The sequence below is a fragment of the Glandiceps talaboti genome, chromosome 2 (genome assembly GCF_964340395.1).
Source record: "Glandiceps talaboti chromosome 2, keGlaTala1.1, whole genome shotgun sequence".
In the NCBI taxonomy this organism is placed as follows: Eukaryota; Metazoa; Hemichordata; class Enteropneusta; family Spengelidae; genus Glandiceps; species Glandiceps talaboti.
Window position 1 is genome coordinate 10694591 of NC_135550.1, and position 22804 is coordinate 10717394.

At 36.1% G+C, this 22804-nt stretch overlaps 2 protein-coding genes across 2 annotated transcripts; one reads left to right on the forward strand and one right to left on the reverse strand.

Annotated features, from left to right (window-relative positions):
• Positions 1–1334: 1334 nt before the first annotated feature.
• On the reverse strand, positions 1335–17454 carry LOC144444045 (transmembrane protein 62-like). Its single transcript, XM_078133523.1, has 14 exons — positions 17221–17454; positions 14936–15047; positions 13880–14011; positions 13370–13415; positions 12484–12634; positions 11948–12072; positions 9949–10071; positions 8759–8914; positions 7394–7553; positions 6736–6846; positions 5582–5666; positions 4584–4697; positions 3766–3884; positions 1335–3220 (listed from the first exon to the last, which is right to left on the reverse strand). The coding sequence occupies exons 1-14, from the start codon at positions 17452–17454 to the stop codon at positions 2882–2884; spliced, it is 2007 nt and encodes a 668-aa protein (XP_077989649.1). The 3' UTR covers positions 1335–2881.
• Positions 17455–18054: 600 nt separating this feature from the next.
• LOC144448933 (protein FAM177A1-like) lies at positions 18055–22567 on the forward strand. The gene is made up of 5 exons (XM_078139313.1): positions 18055–18159; positions 18391–18549; positions 19293–19359; positions 21287–21384; positions 21733–22567. The coding sequence occupies exons 1-5, from the start codon at positions 18070–18072 to the stop codon at positions 21859–21861; spliced, it is 543 nt and encodes a 180-aa protein (XP_077995439.1). The 5' UTR covers positions 18055–18069; the 3' UTR covers positions 21862–22567.
• The last annotated feature ends 237 nt before the right edge of the window (positions 22568–22804 follow it).

Sequence of the window (22804 nt, forward strand, 5' to 3'; positions counted from 1 at the left end):
GAGGCGATATGTATAGGAGCAGTATATGTAAATATTATATATACTAGTAATGTTATTTGTTTTACCTCTCGGAAGGGCAAGTTTTGAAATAATTATGTGTGTGTGTGTGTGTGTGTGTGTGTGTGTCAGTGTCATTGTATTGTCTACGGTCTGTCTGCCTGTTGTGAACAAGACATCTTTTACAACACAGGGGACCCAGGAAACATGTGACAAACAAAACAAAATAAACAAAACGAACAAACAAACAAATAAATAAACTATCAAATAAATGACAAATGAACAAGCAAACGAACAAGTATAGGGACAAATAAAATAATAAACATACTCGTGGGGGTATACTAGATATGTTTTTTTATAATTAAATGTATATGGTTTGAAATATTTTGCCACTAAATGGCCTAGCTCCTACATGTCCTTGAACCCAGATTGAAAGATAAAACACTGTTGCTTAAGTATTTCAAAGTACAGGTTACAGCTCAATGTGAGACCTTTTTTGCAAAGCCCACATCTATTTGTAAAGAAATCTCTCCACCTGCTGTGAAACCGAGAATTTTTATAGCCCCCTCCCCTCCCGTCTGCGCATATTTTAATGTGTAATTATACACACACACTCTTTTATTGTCTTGTTTTGTCTTGTCTTGTCTTGTCTTGTGTCTTACAAGAAAGATTACCTCTGATATACATTGGGGTGTACACACTTGAAGGGCATCTCGTGAATGTTGTATTCAACCAGTTTGGTTGTTGCCGAAATGTACATTTTTATGACAACATGGCCATAGTCACAACATACTGATCAAAGTCATGAACTGGCATTGGCACAGATTTGGTTGAAATTGAGTTGTGGGTGTCAGAGATAATGGCTGTCAAAAAAACGCATGGATGTATGCACAAATGGACAGAGAGATGCACGGCCACACACAGGTCCATCTGAGATGTGCCCATTCTGAGCTAATGTCTTTGTGAGGAATCAAGGAAATGAAATACACTGTATGAGGTCTCAAATGATGAATATAACTTGTACAGATTGCAATTCTTAAATAACACTTTTATTACAGATGCTGGCACTGGAAAAGTTTGATCTCAGTGTGACAACCATTACATGTGAAAAAAGAGAATTTTTTTTTTTGGCAGACAAAATTCTATGCAGATCAGCAGGTGCTTCATTTGTATGTGTGAAGCCATATTTTCTTTTGTATCCAGTTATGCTTTTGTTTTGGAGTTTAATTAGGATATCTATTGTGTATAACGGCATCATAACTTGTTATAACAAAGACATGCAAATAGGGAATTTGCAATCCAGACTGAGCATGCTCAGACACAAAGGACTACCGCATTATCTGTGGTTGCCATAATAGATTAATACCTAATCTGGAGCTACTGATAAAATTAACCTCCAACAATTGTTAGGGTAATTATGAATTGATCATTTGTGGTTACAAACAATACTAATTGATTAGTATTTATTATCACATTTCCCATGATGCAACATTCAAAGTGGCGGGTTTGCAAGTTCCCTATTTAAGCTCCAGAAAGTATAGTTGGAACAAAAGAAATGACACCAGATATGCAAATGAAGTATCAGCTGAGATTCAAGTGAATGTTATCTGCCAAATCAAGCCAATATCACCTCTCTTTTTTATCAAGAAAAATTGTGCGTTTGTACAAAAAGTTACGACACTTTTCCTAGATTTAATATGCATTCTTAAAACATTTACAATATCTGTAGCACTAGCAAGGTTATTCCCCTTTGAATAGGACTGAAAATGTATCGTGACAGTAGTGTATCTTGATGATTTAGATTCAGGTAAAGTGCAAAGGTATAAAAAAATCTCTTTGTACGGGATTCATCACAAATAAGACTTATTTTTCAAAACACACAAAATTCATCAAATTGTGCCCTCGCTCTGTTTACATTATCAAATAGAAGATACTCTTACAAATAAACATGCCTTGCATGTCTATGAAATTGCACAACTCAGCAATACTTGTCAAACAACAAGTTGTAAAAATCCCTTTTTTGCATGTTCTCTCCCCCATTCCCGCCTTTTGAAAGAGAGCAAAAAAAAAAAAAAACCCACTTTCTCAGACAATTTTAAAAACAAATTTCTTTGTAAATAATTTGTTTGGCATTGATATGTCTAATATTTAAAATTGTTTCTGCTCAAAAGTGAGAAAGCAATAATGCCCTTAAATAGTAAAATATGGTTATCAAATAAATTAACAATAGCACATAGATGTATATTCATAAAATATTCATAATTTAAAATTTTCAATGTGTTAATAATTCATGTACTCAATATTCAAATGATAATACAACAATTCGCATACTGCTTTGAACGTTGCTATGACAACACAGGGTGTCAAGGAAATGGGATCTACAAATTTTGCAGTCATGTGAACTTACAAGGTGAAAGGTTGGGTCACCCCTTTTTTCCCCCAAAAAATGTAAATATGTGTTTTCAGCACACAATGATTTACGATATCTACAGTAGAATTATGTAGAGATGTCAGACTTCCAGTTCTTGTCTACGCCATATCTGGACAAAGTGGGAGTTCACAAAGGATCAGGCCACAATCAAGGGTTTGTCTGTACTGAGAATTCAAAAGATGTTGTATCATGAATTTGGCTAAAAAAATATACACCCACATATAACACTATTGGTTGTCGACTGACAGAAGTTTTTACCAAGGAACTAGCCCATTCCTTGCACTGAATTAAACATAGCTGGGGCAAAACGTGGATTTCATCCTGGGTACTACCATTTTCTTGGCAACCAAACTATGCAAACAAGGTGGTTGGGCTTAGAACTGAACAAAAAAAAGTATGAACATACATTTTTGCAGGTGGTACAGGTTTCATTATTTGTCTGGCTAAAAATATCTAAATTCTAGTACTGCTAGATGTCTGTTTTCTCTTCGAAAAATATACAAAATAGATAGACAAAAATACCAGGAGCATAATAACAGTGGTCCATGTGTACTTTGGACAGAGTAAGAAAGACAGTGCACCATAGGCACTCCAAATATACCAACTATAATGCACCTGCCATCTTAAGGCTGAAATGAAGAGATACTGGCTGGTAAGAAATTTGATCCACCATGAAACTCTGTCGATATGTCTATGTTGGCACTTGATTAGACTTGTCTGGTTATACATGGGAAACATGAGTTCTATCTGTAAAGCTAGGTGGAAGATGAACGGCACCAGAAAGTACAACATCTGTAAAAACAGAATGTGATATTCTAAGTCATTATGATTGTTATTCACGTTTTAAAAGCTCAGAATTCTGCCAAAAATATTCAAGTGTTTCAACATGAGGGGTTTGATCGACATGCAGGTTTTACTTTGTGACAAGCTTACCGTAGTTTAAGTAAAGACTACTATGATTCAATTGTAGTACAGCCACTTGCCTCTTTTACAGTGGCACTTAACAGATGCTTCCTTGAAGAGGTTTTGTGTTACTTCAGCTAGAAAACGTGTCCTCTGACTTGTGAAATGCATGACTCTGAATAATGGCTGATGCAGTCTGTAAGGTATGATGTGCTACAAATGCAGAATCTTACCATTGCTCCATCTTTTTCTTTAAACATATGATTTAAATGATGTACACCTTTGTTCACATGTACAAAAATACTTCCATTTTTGCAATCAAATCTTCAAACTCGTCTCAGTATCAGAGTAGTTTTTACCATTTTTTTCAACTAAAAAGACAGTGCCTTAAATTCATAACACTTTTTCTTTAGTCTATGAGAGTTTAAACTTACGTCATGTAATGCCTCTCTGTATATCATACTGTCAGCATATAGGGTTCCATTCACATACACACCATATAGACAAGCAAATCCAAAGTATCCATCTACCATTTCACCAAAAAACCAGGGACCTACATCAAAATACAAAATAATACTGTTTTATGAGAGACTACAAACTACACAAATTAGTCAGAATACGCAACAATTCCAAGTACCAATGAGATTAAAAACAAGTAAGACACTGTCCTGATTGGAATGTGGATGTATACTACACTGAAACTCCATTGATGTTCAGTCACTAAATCTTTACAATTGCTTTTTTAATCAACTTTGAACTATTTTTTCCCCTTATTTTTCTGTATGTCTTTTCATGAGAATGGTTTTGTTTGCTTATAAACCTAACCAATCTGTTAATCTAACTAATCTCTATATTGTTGATGAAAATGCACACAATCAAAATTGTTACAACTGAATTAAAATCACTCTACAAAAGAATAAAGTTGGATAGAAAGTAACAAAACACAGAACCATGAAGATGTTTACATCAACTCTGCATGTAAAAAGTTGTATCATCATTCTAGTCTGCCCCCAGTTTCTCTGTTCAGAAATTGTACTTAACTATCATGGCAATAAAGACCCTAACTATAAGCTGAAGGGATCTCAAAGGCCCTAACTATAAGCTGAAGGGATCTCCTATACAGTATCTTAGTAACCTGACATTGGTTGCCTAAGTTACATGGTTGCCTAGTTACATGGTTGCCTAGTTAGAAGTATACAGTTCTAGTAGAAAGTAAGTATGGTTGCATATAATGTATGCTAATTTTACTCACCGATAAAAGCCCAGCAACTGATGGTCATAACGATATAATATAACACATTTATATGAACTAAAAGTAACAGTCCTCTCAGTAACGGAATCTTGGCAAATGGTATCCACAGAAAATCTCATATTTTGAAAGAGAAAATTAAAGGAGAAAAAAAAAAATCTTAGTGCTGTTGACACAATGTGATAAAACTCATTGTATGATGCACTTCAAATTTCATTTTCTTAAAAACATAAGTTGATACAAATAATTGTCAACACATCATCATCACCAGTAGTATATTTTGATCACCCTTGAAACATGTCATTTGCTTTAGAGAATTCTTCACCAATACATTATAACTTTTAAAGTACTATATTACATAATGAGTAAAACTCTAAATTTTCATAACAATTGCTCAAATTTGATATCATTTAATTTATATCAGAAGAAGGCTTGAGTTTAAAGGCCTATGTCAGATGGCTTGGGTTTAAAGGCCCATGTCAGATAGGTTGGGTTTAAAGGCCCATGTCAGATGGCTTAGGTTTAAAGCCCCATGTCAGATAGCTTGGGTTTAAAGGCCCATGTCAGATGGCTTGGGTTTAAAGGCCCATGTCAGATAGCTTGGGTTTAAAGGCCCATGTCAGATGGCTTAGGTTTAAAGGCCCATGTCAGATAGCTTGGGTTTAAAGGCCCATGTCAGATAGCTTGGGCTTAAAGGCCCGTCAGATAGCTTGGGTTTAAAGGCCCATGTCAGATAGCTTGGGTTTAAAGGCCCATGTCAGATAGCTTGGGTTTAAAGGCCCATGTCAGATGGCTTGGGTTTAAAGGCCCATGTCAGATTAGGATTAAACTTTGAGTGAAGAAAACAATTGTTTTGTAGAGCTATGGAGAATCCATGAACAAAGAATGATCCTATGTACTCCCCATTGCTCCACTGATAAAACAGCACTAATACAAGAACATGGGATTGAAGCATGGGCCTTTAAGGGAAGAAAATGCCAAGATATATCTTTCATACTTACATGTAGATGAAGGTCGTGTAAAGAATCTCAATAACAGTAAAGGCACCAGAGTCAAGACATTGCCGATAATAAAACACACCTTCAGCTGGGAAGGAAAGACATAACAAACTTACTTATATTAAAGGACACACTATAGTTTGTATCTAGAGAAAGAAAGAAGAAAATATTTTGTTCTGTTTCACTTTTTGTCTTGTAAATTTGTACATTCTATTGCTATGAGCTTGATCTCAAAATAACCTACTATTGCTGAATTGTAAACCCACAACTCGTTCACTTTGCTCAAATAACAAAAGTCTACTTCATGTCCCCCCCCCCCCCCCCCCCCATTGTAATACAAAGTCATATGGTGAGTGTGCGTTCTCGTTAGGAGTGCCAGTCTTATGGAACAGTATACCACTTGAACTTCCTTCTTCACCACCTGTCGATAAATTCAAGGATATAAAGATACATTTGTTTGCAAGATCTTTCTAACTTTGTACATGTACTATAATCTACTATTGTTCCTGTTCAGTGCCATAGACCAATACGCCATATTGGATTTTGGTGCTATACAAATTCCTTTGATTGATTGATTGATTAATTATTATCATTACTGGGTATTACATGTCATCTACTGAATTTCTTACTAATCAAAATACTTTTGTGTTGTGCTGAGCCAAGTCTTTTTTAAAAACAATGCAGGAATTAGGATGAAAAGAACTGGTATAAATGGGAAGAAATTTTTTGAGAATTGTTTTTTTTAAATACCACCACCACCACCACCACCACCACCACCACCACCACCAGATAGATTGTAGTAATGTATTGTGTACATCATATGAATTATTATGATTTCCCTTGTCTCTATACAAATTGTTGTAATCAAAGTCATCACCTTCTTTCTTTTCTCATCTTTCCTTAGATATCAGAGTCAACTGACTACTTTTTTTGATAGTATTGAATAATTATTTGATACTATCAACACAGATGAATTTCCATTTCAAGATACTCTTTTTGATAGACACTAATTGCATATAATCACTCAACAATACAAATATCTGTAATCCTGTACAAATATCAAATTTCATAGCTCATTTCAAATAATCCTGTTCAGTAAAAATAGAAAGTATATTTTTTTTTGTTTCTATGTATTCTGAATATTGCACAATACTTACAACCTGTGTCATATCAGTCATAAGTAAAAATGCCGAGATAATGTTCTGCTGTGGACGACTACCATCTAAAGAAAATGTTTGACTGGTTTGTGATTCATGGCCCATCAGATCCTGGTGAAAGAAAAAAGGAGATTTCTGAGAACATGTGTAATCTGACGTACGACCCATTCTCTCTTGGTGGGTGTAGTAAAGGGGAGGGTCATCAGTGATGAGCTCTTCACATGTTGTAAATACATTATCTCATGTGTGATTATCATGGAAATTACAAAACTCAGAAATGTATGGGTTTAACCAGTCCATGTTGTTAACTAATGTCTACAGATTATGGAATTCAACTTTGATTCTGTTCTGTAAGAATCGAAACATCTTTCCATGTCTGTGGACAAACAGAATGTTAACTCTGTCGCGATAACTGGTTATTATGCTATTTTTAGCAAATGTTATTTTGACTGACTTGGAACACCTCGTAACCTTGGCCCTAAGTGTCAAGCACAGTCACTTTTCACTTTCAATGTGTGTACACATAAATATTTCTCAAATGTCATTACATCACTATCATCACCATATCAGCTGACATGTTACAGAATAGATGGCATGTCATTAGTGATAGAGTCATCACAAAAAGTGATTTTGATCTAAGCCCAAGTTCCCACCTCACCTGTGTTTGAACAGTGATCTTATGAAGTCCAGCCACATACAACAATGGATTCCACTTTAGGACGTAGAGAGGACCACTCACATGAGAAGCTTCTCCAAGAAATTCATCATTTATGGATACTTTAGCTGATTTGATGTTGATGGGTGAAAACACAAGGAATCTGAAAACGGTCAAAGTAGCAAAGAATATGAATTGAGAAATGGTGGTCACTTCACAGCAAAGTCAAAATCTTACAATGTATGCCACACTTTTAAAGACAAATACTAAAATGGAGACTTCACTGCTGATGCTACAAGGTTACCAAATGGTTAGAACAACAGCTTTGAGAATTTTACTTGCAAAAATCAGTTCTTGAAAGGAATACTTAGTACATTAATATGTTTTCCAAATATTCAAGAATTACAAAGCTATGAAAGAAAGATATATCTATGTTGTCATCTGATTGTTTAAAACCTGTCATTTTCACTTTTTCTTGTCTGCTTCATTTTAAATATGCGATATCCAGCAAAATTCAAATATTTGTAGCAATAAAATTTTTGCTGAAGAAACCTTATGAAAACCCTAAGAGTATATATATATATATTTAGTTAATAATTCATCAGAACAAAACTGGATAACACCCTAACTTAGGACTACACATCTATTTGTCATGGTTGACACTGTATACATGTACTGAGACTGTAAAAAGATACCATCTCCCTCAGTTGTTCAGGCTTCAACTTGTTCTTTGTCTCTAGAATAGGCCATTGCAGACTGCAAACAGGGAATTGAGAATACAGCGCCCTCACTCAAATTGGGGGTATCATCACCTCTTTTCATTTGTTCATGTTACCTTGACTGTCTCTTGTGTTTAAATCGTATTTCACTTTGTTTTTGTATGTGTTTAATAATTTATTCTTATGAGCTTGTACTAAATAAAACAATAAAATAAAAATAGTACTGTATCTTACGAGCTTTGTTCCTTGTTAATCAGGGATGTTTTTCGCATTGTACAGACATTGAGGAAAGCAGCAGTGCTCTATGATTAACCGAGTAACCTATACCATATATACCCCCAAGGTACACACAGACAGGAAGTAGAGCACCACCATGGCAAATTTTGGAAAGTGCTATTACATGAACATGCACTTTCTCTTTCAGTTTAATAGTTGGCTAATAAACAGTGCCTTTGTTAAGGGTGTTAAGCAGGTAAAATCTATCTCTGAGTTTCCAAGGCATTTTTCAGAGGTTCCCCACCAAAATGACAGTACATATGGTACGGAAAACTTTGCAATTTTTACCAGATTTCGCTCCTTCGTTACTACAGTTCCCAGACCTTAACAAAAACACTCCGAATAATACCTGTCGACAATTACTACTCCATACCTAATATGTGTAGACTGCCTCATTCTTCTTGTTGGTTCATGTTTTGGTGATAAAAACCTGGCATTTTTCGGATTAGTGATAAGAATGACAGGCCATTGTCCGTACTTACTATCCACAATAGATAGCAGGTCATGATCAAACGCCAGAACACGATATCTGAAAAGAGTAAATTGGACAGTGAATACAGAAACATATTTGAATTCCAATGATAAATATAAACATTCATGTTTTAAGTGCAATGTATATCCATTTGTCTAGTTATCTGAGAGAATGGTGCCTATAATCCTCAGAAATTCGGACTGTGGCCAAGTTGCTAGAGTCACTGAGTCTTACCTGCTGATCAGTTTACAAACACATGACTGCAGACAGTATATATGCAAATAGATATTTGCAGTTACAAAATGGTGACTTCACTGAAATGTGTTGGTACACATGGTTGTTGATTGATAACTGAACACATTACATTCCATGTTTGAACATAGTTTGGTGAGAGCTGATTTGGAAACTGATTGCATGGCTGTGAATGTGTTCATGTACAGCATTACAAAGACAAGCTCTTCTAGAAGTATACTGGTAATTACATATGCCTATGTGCCAATCATCCAATCAACCTAACCAACCAACCAACCAACCAACCAACCCAATCAACTCACTCACTCACTCACTCACTCACTCACTCACTCACTCACTCACTCACTCACTCACTCACTCACTCACTCACTCACTCACTCACTCACTCACTCACTCACTCACTCACTCACTCACTCACTCACTCACTCACTCACTCACTCACTCACTCACTCACTCACTCGCTCGCTTGCTCACTCACTCACTCACTCCCACCCACCCAACCAACCAAAGCAACCAACTGATCAAACAAACAAACAACCGACCAACTAACTTAACGCTCATCCACTCACACTCCCAACAACCACCCACCCATCCACGCTCCCTCCTATCAAACCACCCACCCACCCACTGACTCACCCACCCATCCACCCATCCAACCAACCAACCAACCAACCAACTAACCAAACAAACAAACAACAAACCAACCAACCAACCAACCAACCAACCAACCAACCATCCATCCTATCCATCCATATCCATCCACCCATTTCAGGATGAAACTCCTTTTTTGGTGTTTATTCTGTATATTATAATCTATGAATGAACTCCATATTACTTACTCTCTATTGTCTTTCCAATCTAACAATTCTAATTCCAATGTACCACTTTTCTGTGTTATCTTCATGTCTGGTACACGGCCATAAATATCATGAAGATGACCACTAAGTGTTGCAATGCCATTGCTACAAAGTAGACAGTTTGAAACAATAAATTTTGAACACAGATGTTAACCACACGTAATTCCAAGTGTTCTGTATGACCAACCTAAATACTACAGAATACCAGCTTTACGATATGACTTAGAAATCCCAGGCTATCTACATGACTTAGAAATCCCAGGTTATCTACATGACTTAGAAATCCCAGGTTATCTACATGACTTAGAAATCCCAGGTTATCTACATGACTTAGAAATCCCAGGCTATCTACATGACTTAGAAATCCCAGGTTATCTACATGACTTAGAAATCCCAGGTTATCTACATGACTTAGAAATCCCAGGTTATCTACATGACTTAGAAATCCCAGGTTATCTACATGAATTAGAAATCCCAGGTTATCGACATGACTTAGAAATCCCAGGTTATCTACATGACTTAGAAATCCCAGGTTATCGACATGACTTAGAAATCCCAGGTTATCGACATGACTTAGAAATCCCAGGTTATCTACATGAATTAGAAATCCCAGGTTATCTACATGACTTAGAAATCCCAGGTTATCTACATGACTTAGAAATCCCAGGTTATCTACATGAATTAGAAATCCCAGGTTATCTACATGACTTAGAAATCCCAGGTTATCTACATGAATTAGAAATCCCAGGTTATCTACATGACTTAGAAATCCCAGGTTATCTACATGACTTAGAAATCCCAGGTTATCTACATGAATTAGAAATCCCAGGTTATCTACATGACTTAGAAATCCCAGGTTATCTACATGACTTAGAAATCCCAGGTTATCTACACGACTTAGAAATCCCAGGTTATCGACATGACTTAGAAATCCCAGGTTATCGACATAACTTAGAAATCCCAGGTTATCGACATAACTTAGAAATCCCAGGTTATCTACATGACTTAGAAATCCCAGGTTATCGACATAACTTAGAAATCCCAGGTTATCTACATGACTTAGAAATCCCAGGTTATCTACATGACTTAGAAATCCCAGGTTATCTACATGACTTAGAAATCCCAGGTTATCTACATGACCTAGAAATCCCAGGTTATCTACATGACCTAGAAATCCCAGGTTATCTACATGACCTAGAAATCCCAGGTTATCTACATGACTTAGAAATCCCAGGTTATCTACATGACTTAGAAATCCCAGGTTATCTACATGACTTAGAAATCCCAGGTTATCGACATAACTTAGAAATCCCAGGTTATCTACATGACTTAGAAATCCCAGGTTATCTACATGAATTAGAAATCCCAGGTTATCTACATGACTTAGAAATCCCAGGTTATCTACATGACCTAGAAATCCCAGGTTATCTACATGACCTAGAAATCCCAGGTTATCTACATGACTTAGAAATCCCAGGTTATCTACATGACTTAGAAATCCCAGGTTATCTACATGACTTAGAAATCCCAGGTTATCTACATGACTTAGAAATCCCAGGTTGTCTACATGACTTAGAAATCCCAGGTTGTCTACATGACTTAGAAATCCCAGGTTCTCTACATTACTTAGAAATCCCAGGTTATCTACATGACTTAGAAATCCCAGGTTATCTACATGACTTAGAAATCCCAGGTTATCTACATGACTTAGAAATCCCAGGTTGTCTACATGACTTAGAAATCCCAGGTTATCTACATGACTTAGAAATCCCAGGTTATCTACATGAATTAGAAATCCCAGGTTATCGACATGACTTAGAAATCCCAGGTTATCTACATGACTTGGAAATCTGAGGTTTTGTGTGTGACTTGGAAGTCCTTGGTTTTCTATGAGAATTAGAAATCCTAGGTTTTCTATATGATTTAGAAATGTAATGTTTTCTATGAAACTTAGAAATGCCATATTTGGTATGTGTCTTACCTCAAAACTGTAGAGATCCCAGGTTTTCTATCCACAATGAATGAGGAAGGGTAGTGAGTAAAAAAGACGGTGGAATTGCTGGATTTTGTTTGATTTGTCAAGTCTAGAAGATCCTTGATATTTGTCTGTGTGAAGAGATGCACACAGGTAGCATCCGTCAGTTTTTGTCAACAAACACTTTACACTTCAATGGTACATGGACAGATTGACTAAGGTGAAAAAAGAATGATTATGGGTTTCCAATAACATGGCCTCGGAGAATAGAGTAGGTAGGTCAAGATTTTATTTTATTTTATTTCATATTTTTAATGATGTTATCTTTTTAATTGTTTTAAAAACAAATATTGCTTCGACCCAAAACCAAACAAAATGTCCATCAGAATACCCCTTCTGTGATAGTTTGATGAAATATGTACAGGCATCACTGTGGAAAGATGCATGAAGGTAAAGAAAACAAAGAATTTCTTTTCTTTTTGTTTTAAATGTTTTAAAAATAGAATGAAGACACATTGATATTTATGAGATTAGATACTTACCTTACTCAGAATACCAAAGAAGTTAAAAGGTGGTTTGAGAGAAGGCAGTGGTGTAACAGCATCAATGTAGATGAAAGAATAAGTACCAAATGACGTCTTCTGATGATGAACAAAGTTACTCTCTCCTTGTTTACCGATCTGAGAAAATTGTCTGACAAAATAATTTGATTTATTAAACTTCCGTTTATACAACATTTGAACCCACCCATCTCCCATCCCCTCAATTAAAAATGTCAAGTAACAAGCTGTATTTGCCTCACTACATTTACATTTCTTTCTTGTCTGTGGTACTCCCTTACAAAACTGAACTGCCAGCTTAACAGTTTGCAGGCATGTGAACTGCTAGTACTAACAATCAAACTGCTAATTACATAACACCAAAGTAAAGCATTTTCTGTATGTAAATTGTTCATGGCATCCATATCAAGTATAAAAAGTATACTGTTTCATTTGCTAATTGACCACATTAGAAAGGCCACATGCTAGGCTTGTAAATAAACCAATTGAAACAGTATACTTTTATACTTGATGTGAATGCTATAAATGAGTGAAGCACATAGAGAAAGTGCTTTACTTCAGGGTTACTCGTTGTATACAAGTTGTGAGCAAATCATAATAGTTTGCGATATTTCTGAAAAGTGAACTGCTAAAACCCTTGCACCTGACAGTTGTCTAGAAATGCTGCTGATTAGAACCTTGCTTTATCAGTGGTGGACAATTAAAACTGGGTACACAAAATGTAAGTACAATTCTTGACTATTAAACATTAAAAGGATATCGAATCCTAGATGTTCAACTTTATAGTATGTAACTAGCTCTCTCCTGTATTTTGAGAACAACGAAAGTAAAGTATTTGATATATTAGAGTAACATTACACCAACCCACCTGTATAGATTCTGTTTACTATCAGCTGAAGGTATGTTGTATGTATCTGCATAGATAAGGGCAAAATGGTTATGAAATATTCAAAATGCTGGAAAATCGCAGTGAAAATATTTATTGAGATGCGTCTCCTCTAACACCATGAAATATAATTATGAGCTGAATGAGTAATATTCCTGACAGATGAACATTAAATCCTTACTGTATGTCTCAAGAGTGTGATAACGCAGATTTATGCCGATACGGAGTTCACCACATGAAATAACAATATTATCACAAGCAGTCTGAATCACCCATACAAATTCATGAAAATTCTATATAACATGTTGCATAACATTAGTTATTACAACAACAGTTCTGTAAATGTTCAAAGTGAATGATGGACTTGATAGGAGAGAGTTCTACATTTGCCGTATTTGTCATGGGATCGTTTTTATGCCTAGAAAATTTAAGATATTTTTATCATTTCATTGGTCTCATTAGATTGGTTATTATTATAGAATCACTAGTTACCATGGTTACCCTTGATGTCAATCCACGTTGTTTTCTTTAAGACGCCGCTGTCTTCCAGACATTTCTTGTACATTTCCCATTCAATTTCACTTTGATGAGCTTTCTGTCTGTGTACAGCATCTGTTATATCCCCTGTAATGAGTCACAGTGAGTGGTTATTATATCAAATCACAGTTCCTCTATCAATAGTCTGTATATGCCCTTTGATATTATTTTTGATTATTACCTAGGCCAAATCAATAAAATTGTCATGTGTCGTTCCAATAGTGCCCAATTTCAAAATAGCGTAGGATTTTTTCAAAAAATAATTTTTTTTCTTTTTACAACTCTTTTTTTTTGGTCTGGTTTTGGTTATTTTTTCCAATATTTATCTAGATCCCTTCCATGTGTTCTTTGTGTTATGGGTCACATGACGTGCTGACATCTTCAAATTTCACTATTTCTCACTTGACTGCAAATGTTTTCAATTTTTCGATAATTATTTTCGAATTACCTAAAAAAACTTTAGGGTGGGGAGTCAAATACAAAGCTGGGCTGGGTTACCAGAACCAAACAATTTTTTTGGCCTTACATATTCATATGTATATATCTATATAAATAATTACCATATCATTATCATTATAATTATCATTATATACATATAATATTTAGTTGAGAGGTCTGCATTGTAGTTTGAAGTTTGCTAGTGAGGGTTTTGATGGCAGCATCTGTCTCACTGATGGTACTCCTTAGCTGTTACTGTATTACCATATGGGTTTTTATACCCTGCTCGTTCTAATATCATTACAACATGCGTCTACGTCATTGATTCTGCAATACTAAAAATAACTTAATATGAGTCAAACATTCCAAATCACCCCCCCCCCCCCCGATTTTTTTTTTTTATAAATTATGCTTTAGGAGGTACATTTATATAATATCCTCAACAATTTTCTTCATTTGGCCAGAAAGTACTTACTCTATACTGACCTCAAAAGCACTCACATTTTCCTTTGCTCAGAACGAAGAAAAATTTTGGAGATAATATTTAAGTAAAGAATAGTTTAGAAGATATACCTGTAACTAGCACTAGAGTTGGTTGAATGATGTCTACATACGATGAACAAAAATGCCAAAACTGGTGATACCGCTCCTTGTCATAAAATTCATTCAGATGCACATCGGAAATCTAAGAGTGAAACAAACAAAATCGTTTTAGTTAATGTCATGAATTTTCACACATTATTTGCATTTCTACACAGAATAATTTTAAAAAATAACTATAATTTACTATACTTTAGGGTGACCCTATTTTTTTTTATGTTTCTCATTTACTTTTTCATAGCAACTATTGGTCGGTCAGTTGATTAATAAAAAAAGTAAAAGAAATAAAAAAATCATCTTCATGTTTCTCTGTCTCTCCTTTTTCTCCTCTCTATCTTCTTTTTATTGGATTCCTACTAAAAAGCGCTTTCCCAGCTTCTTTACACAATTGGCATGTTTTCAGCTTCCCCCCCCCTTCCCCCCTTCCCCCCTTGAATAACCATAAGAAGTAATATCTGTTTGTGAACAAGTGCCACTGTCGCCACCATGACTGTAGATGACGTCAACAGTCCAGACACTTGCTTATTCTTACCAGAGAGGCTGCTGTTCTGCAAAATATTAATAAGGGTGGGTGAAATTAAACATATTTTTTTATTTTTGATGTAGAGCTAAAAATTTGAAAATAATGATAAACAGAAGAAAAAAATAGGGTCACCATTCCCAAGAAAAAATATTTTAAGCATTTTATGAAATGTTAACTGTTTCTGTGATGTTGTTGTTGTTGATGTTGTTGTTAATGACCAGTATTATGTGTAACAAAGATGTAAACATGGGGGTTGGGGGTGGGGCATATGAAATATACATGACTGTCCTCATTATTAACACTGTCATCTTTTATTGTCAATGCTTGAAGCACATTGTTGAATTATATATCATGGATATAAATTATGATCATATGACATTAAATACGCCAACATAAACTGGACAATATACATGTACACAAAACAATATTTTAAGTCAAACAATACAGTTAAAATGAGGAACTGATGACAGTACTGAAAAGGCTAACAGGAAATTGATCAGTTCTGTTGCAATAAATTATAATGTGAAATGTAATGCATATTAATCATCTCATACCATTGTACCAATTTTATTTTTTTTTAAATCCCATATTTAAAAAAACCAAACAATTCTTTAATATAGCATCAACTGATATATAGCAATTACTAGGACACTAATCACTTTACTAAATTAACATCTACAATATTAAGACATTAAATGTGACATTAAAAGAAACGAGTATAATTCTCTATCTCAGTTCCGTAGACATTTTGTACATGAACAAGTTCAAAAATAGACAACATGCATCTGGAAAAGGGGACAGCCATTAAACAAATCTTTCATGCATTGAGAAAATACAGACTTAATGAGCCATTGGCAGTGAGTCTTGAGTTTTTAATTGGTGATTGAACCCCAGCTGTTTGTTGCTAATACAAATGTAGTAGTTTCATATTATATACTAGAAACTGATTAGCAATTGCTTCCTAGAATGAAAAAAAAATCTACATTTATTGACCACTTTGGTTTCACATATTCTTTGGAAAAATTACAATTTACAAAACAAACACACCTCAAAAAAATTATGAGAATAAGAGAAATGGTACAGTGTGCATACAGAAAGCTTTCACTTACAAATATCCAATTTATGTCTTATAAAGGCCACAATGTATGTATCATCATTTTGATTTATTATGTTGACTCTAGAATAGATCTATCTGTAGTCTCTCCATAATATGTCAGACTTTAAGTATGTAATGCAATTTTGTAACATATGCAACAAACAAAATCATGCACTTAAAACTATCATTAAATCCTTCTTTGAGGGACATTAATTCAATAATTCAGCCATGCACAATAGTCATTTACATGTTAATGTAACTTTAATGGGTTATCTAGTGTGTTGTGCACTGAATGTAATTTTCTCTATTATACCAGGCATGCTCAATATTCAGCAATACAAAATACTGAGTTTTATATATATATATATCATTAATTTTTGATTTTATTGAGAAATCATGGCGGATTTGTGGATTTTATGTCCTCACTGAGACTTCAAGGAAATTGGAAAATAAAATGTGCGAGGTGTCATGAAATTTTACACATGACATGATTCGAGAAGCTGTGATGAATTTTTAATGTCATGGGCATCGTAATTTATTATTCTAGTGGAAAAGTGGAAAATCTATAAAAAAAACACACAAAAAAACATGCAGTACTTAGATAAATCGTTTGGTGAAAAGGATAATGTTTTACTATACCTGTACAAACCACCAGAGGTTGTCAGATGTAGGACCAGGGTATGGTGGCTGTTCATCTAAGGGATGTGATGACTTCTCTATATTATCTTCCACAACAGTGAAATAATGCCAACTGTATGTAAAACTACAAAGAGCACAAATTAAACCAACCACTATGAAAAATAGCAAAACTCCACATTTTCTACGCATGTTGGAGGAATGTGGTTTGTAGTCATCGCATGGAGGGGTTTCCATGGTGATGCCGCTTCAGCCTATCCATCCTCATCAGTACCACATAGAGTTCAAGGCTTGTGGTAAAATACTAGTAAGGAGTCAACACACTCCTTGTGATAACAATGGTGGTTCCCTATAAAACTACGTTGAGTTTATACAATCGAAGGTCTAAATTCTACTACTGCTTTCTGCCTATGTCGGCGTGTCCGAACTAATGGTGAACTGCCTTTTCCAGGCTGATCTTGCTGAACTCACTCTGTCAATGCAGTGTGCTTGTAATACATAATTTATAAATTTACTTACAGTCCGAAAGTGTTGAGCGCCACCAACGGATATCGTGACACGAACGAAAACATAGATCACACCAAAAGAGAGAGGGGTCAGGATTGTTGTTCGGGACACAAGACGGAAACTTGTTACTTTTCCGGTGCGTAAAACTGTCAGATATATATACATGTATATGAAAAATGTTCCGAGTCTAGCTATTTTCACACTTGTATATCTTCAAAACAAATTGTTCTATAAAGGTCAAGTGTGCAGCCCTAATAATCAGAAGTTCGTTCACTAACTACCCTATTTTATTTTGGAATACTCCTCTTTAGCCTGATGATGTCATTCACAAATATCTCAACAATCATGGACGCTCAGATCCAAACAGAAGCTGAAAATACAGTAACTGAAGCGATTTCCCAGGAAAATGTAACTATACAAGAGGCACCTGCACAGGTATGAGAATGATGGGCAAACCTTTTTAGACAATATAGATTTTTTGTACGCTTGGTAACGTTTAGATATGAAAAATTGCCAGTCCTTCCGCGTTGAAATTGAATGAATGTTTCCGGATCCGCGGAATGGACTCGGGGACCAAATTCATACCTTGTTCAAAATGAACTCACAGTAATATGTAGTGTCTGTTTCTGATCATATTAATCATTTAATGGCACGTATTCGTTGCAGAAAAGTGAAGGGTTTGAAACAATCCAACTTGAAGAAGAGAAACCAAAGAGAGTGCCGAGGAGAGTAATTCATTTTAGCGATGGCATTGTAGAGGAATACAGCACAGACGAAGAGGATGATGAAGTCGATAGCAAACCCGTAGAACCACCTGTAGACCCCGTAAGCTTTATACACTTACAGTTGAATATATACATTGTTTGTTTCATTGTACAGTGTCGTTTGGACAGCTTATAATTTTTGGAAAAATCAGACGTATCTGATATGATTGAGTCTGTATGACTCTACGATTGACTACGATTTCATCAACAGAAACATTACAATACAAATTTTTATATTACTAGAATCCATTGATTCAGTCTATGTTTTCGTAGGTAAGAAGTTTAGGCAGATAACATTTCAATGTGTCATTAAAATGGCATTCACACACATTCCAGAAAGATATTAAAAATGAGAAATCTGTTTTCAGAATGAAAACAAAATTGTCTGGACGACACAATGACGTGAACATTGTTTTTTCCCTGATCAGATCCAATGTACATTCATAAAATATTCATTCAGATGCCTTCTGAGATTTGTGATATTAAAAAGTGAAATAACAGCCTTGAAAATGGTATGGTCATGAACTTAAACTTGGTCATTAGGTCTACATGTACATGTATGTAATAGAGTAACGAATAGGGGTTTGAAAAACTCACTGTAAACTGTTCATCCCAACTACAAGTATGGTAGACATGTCTGATCATTATAGTCGGTGACAGCAGTATATACATGACAATGATATTTGAAACATGTGACTACTTGAATCTTCTTTCAATTGATTTATTTTGGGGCATGTTTTGTCTGACATGAAATGATTAATCTGCAGACAAATACATTTCTATTCAAATATTTTTGTATTTTAGAAATCATTAGCCTGGATGCCTTACATATGGTATTACACTGTTGCTAGTGCCATGGGTGCCTTAGGAGGTAAGAACAAATATTAAAATGACTACCATGATGTTTGATGACTTCATGAGTGACAGGCTATTGGTGTAAACAGTAGCCTGTGATAGTGGCTATGACAAGTCTTTGGGCTATTACAGGCTATTGGTGTAAACAGTAGCCTGTGATAGTGGCTATGACAAGTCTTTGGGCTATTACAGGCAAGTGGTGTAAATGGTAGCCAGTGATAGCGGCCATGACAAGTCTTTGGGCTATCACAGGCTATTGGTGTAAATGGTAGCCTGTGATAGCGGCAATGACAAGTCTTTGGGCTATTACAGGCTGTTGGTGTAAACGGTAGCCAGTGATAGCGGCCATGACAAGTCTTTGGGCTATCACAGGCTGTTGGTGTAAATGGTAGCCTGTGATAGTGGCCATGACAAGTCTTTAGGCTATTACAGGCTATTGGTGTAAATGGTAGCCAGTGATAGTGGCCATGACAAGTCTTTGGGCTATCACAGGCTATTGGTGTAAACGGTAGCCAGTGATAGTGGCCATGACAAGTCTTTGGGCTATTACAGGCTATTGGTGTAAATGGTAGCCTGTGATAGCGGCCATGACAAGTCTTTGGGCTATCACAGGCTATTGGTGTAAATGGTAGCCTGTGATAGTGGCCATGACAAGTCTTTGGGCTATTACAGGCTATTGGTGTAAACAGTAGCCTGTGATAGCGGCTATGACAAGTCTTTGGGCTATTACAGGCTGTTGGTGTAAATGGTAGCCTGTGATAGTGGCCATGACAAGTCTTTGGGCTATCACAGGCTATTGGTGTAAATGGTAGCCTGTGATAGTGGCCATGACAAGTCTTTGGGCTATTACAGGCTATTGGTGTAAATGGTAGCCTGTGATAGTGGCCATGACAAGTCTTTGGGCTATTACAGGCTATTGGTGTAAACAGTAGCCTGTGATAGTGGCCATAATGAGTCTTTGGGCTATCACAGGCTATTGGTGTAAATGGTAGCCTGTGATAGTGGCTATGACAAATCTTTGGGCTATTACAGGCTATTGGTGTAAACAGTAGCCTGTGATAGTGGCCATGACAAGTCTTTGGGCTATTACAGGCAAGTGGTGTAAATGGTAGCCTGTGATAGTGGCTATGACAAGTCTTTGGGCTATCACAGGCTATTGGTGTAAATGGTAGCCTGTGATAGTGGCCATGACAAGTCTTTGGGCTATTACAGGCTATTGGTGTAAATGGTAGCCTGTGATAGTGGCCATGACAAGTCTTTGGGCTATTACAGGCAAGTGGTGTAAATGGTAGCCTGTGATAGTGGCTATGACAAGTCTTTGGGCTATCACAGGCTATTGGTGTAAATGGTAGCCAGTGATAGCGGCCATGACAAGTCTTTGGGCTATCACAGGCTATTGGTGTAAATGGTAGCCTGCGATAGCGGCCATGACAAGTCTTTGGGCTATTACAGGCTATTGGTGTAAATGGTAGCCAGTGATAGTGGCAATGACTAGTCTTTGGGCTATCACAGGCTGTTGGTGTAAATGGTAGCCTGTGATAGTGGCCATGACAAGTCTTTAGGCTATTACAGGCTATTGGTGTAAATGGTAGCCAGTGATAGTGGCCATGACAAGTCTTTGGGCTATTACAGGCTATTGGTGTAAATGGTAGCCTGTGATAGTGGCTATGACAAGTCTTTGGGCTATCACAGGCTATTGGTGTAAATGGTAGCCAGTGATAGCGGCCATGACAAGTCTTTGGGCTATCACAGGCTATTGGTGTAAATGGTAGCCTGCGATAGCGGCCATGACAAGTCTTTGGGCTATTACAGGCTATTGGTGTAAATGGTAGCCAGTGATAGTGGCAATGACTAGTCTTTGGGCTATTACTATGATTTAGATAAAGAATAACTTAAACAAAAAAATTCATCTTATTCATTTGATGCTATATTTTTCTCAACAGTATGTGATTTCTTAGGAGAGAAACTTGCCTGGTTCTTTGGAATCACACAACCCAAATATCAATACGCAATAAATGAATACTACAGGAATCTTAGAGAGGTATGTATTGTATGATAATGAAATCACTTGACCCAAATATCAATATTTACGAATTCTACAGAAATTTTCAAGAGGTATGTGTATTGCTCTGGTATTTGAAGTATACGATGAATAGATTTTCAAAACTAAAAATGTTGATAATCAAAACCATGATACTCAAAAATATTTTGCTTATCAAAACATAATTTATGTTTCACTTGAAAATGAAGAAAAATGTTCATGGAGTATACCATGATGTCAGCATCATAGTAGATGGTGACACTCACTTTTACTCAAAAAAAATACATTTGGTTATTTTTGTTGTTTGCTTAGTTGTATTACAAAATACATTATTATTTTTATACACAGGAAGAGGAAGATGCCAGGCGAGCCAAGGAAGAGTTTGAAGAAGAACAACGTGAAGTCACTGAGAAGCAAACTGAAACACTTTCAAAACTGGAGGGTGGTGTTGAAGATGAAGTTGACATTACTTCCTAATTTATTTCTACCTTTTTTTGGTTTTCTTTTGTATGTGTATATATGAACAGTAATTTGATACAAAATATAGAACATCACCTCCAAACACCTTCCTTTCGGTTCCAATGAATACTGCCTTGTGGTACATCTTGTGTGATTAGCTAGCCCAGACACGATCAAGCATTTTGACGCGTTTCACGCTCAGTTTGCCATTTTTAGTCCCCGCGGACGAAGTCCGGAACGGGGACTTATGGATTGGGTTCCGTCCGTGCATCCGTGTGTCCGTGCGTCCGTCCGTCCGCAGCCGTTTCTTGGAGATGCCTGTACCGATTTTTTTCAAACTTGGTACAGGGGCAACATGCTATGGCATACATATGCACGTCAATTTGTTTTATGATACGATCCAATATGGCCGCCTAGCAGCCATTTTGTTTGTGAATTTTCCCTGTCTAAAGCCATAACTCAGACATGCTTGAACAAATCTCATTCAGAGTTGGTATTAGGACAGTGTTCTATGGCATATATGTGCATATTCATTGTTGTCATGATACGATCCAATATGGCCGCCTGGCAGCCATTTTGTTTGTGAATTTTCATGTCCAAAGCCATAACTTAGACATGCTTGAACAGATCTCATTCAAAGTTGGTATTAGGACAGTGTTCTATGACATACATGTGCATATCCATTTTCATTGTGATACGATCCAATATGGCTGCCTGGCAGCCATTTTGTTTGCAAATTTTCCATGTCCAAAGCCATAACTCAGACATGCTTGAACAGATCTCATTCAAAGTTGGTATTAGGACAGTGTTCTATGACATACATGTGCATATCCATTTTCATTGTGATACGATCCAATATGGCTGCCTGGCAGCCATTTTGTTTGCAAATTTTCCATGTCCAAAGCCATAACTCAGACATGCTTGAACAGATCTCATTCGAAGTTGGTATTAGAACAGTGTT

Excerpts from the sequence above, each read along its gene's own strand:
- LOC144444045 (XM_078133523.1), bottom strand. The coding sequence starts at position 17,454 with ATGGAAACCCCTCCATGCGATGACTACAAACCACATTCCTCCAACATG. Across the intron at positions 8,915-9,948 it reads GATTGGAAAGACAATAGAGA|ATATCGTGTTCTGGCGTTTG; the intron begins GTAAGTAATATG and ends TACTCTTTTCAG. Across the intron at positions 7,554-8,758 it reads AGGCAGTCTACACATATTAG|ATTCCTTGTGTTTTCACCCA; the intron begins GTATGGAGTAGT and ends GACCGTTTTCAG.
- LOC144448933 (XM_078139313.1), top strand. The coding sequence starts at position 18,070 with ATGGACGCTCAGATCCAAACAGAAGCTGAAAATACAGTAACTGAAGCG. Across the intron at positions 19,360-21,286 it reads TGCCATGGGTGCCTTAGGAG|TATGTGATTTCTTAGGAGAG; the intron begins GTAAGAACAAAT and ends TTTTCTCAACAG. Across the intron at positions 21,385-21,732 it reads ACTACAGGAATCTTAGAGAG|GAAGAGGAAGATGCCAGGCG; the intron begins GTATGTATTGTA and ends TTTTATACACAG.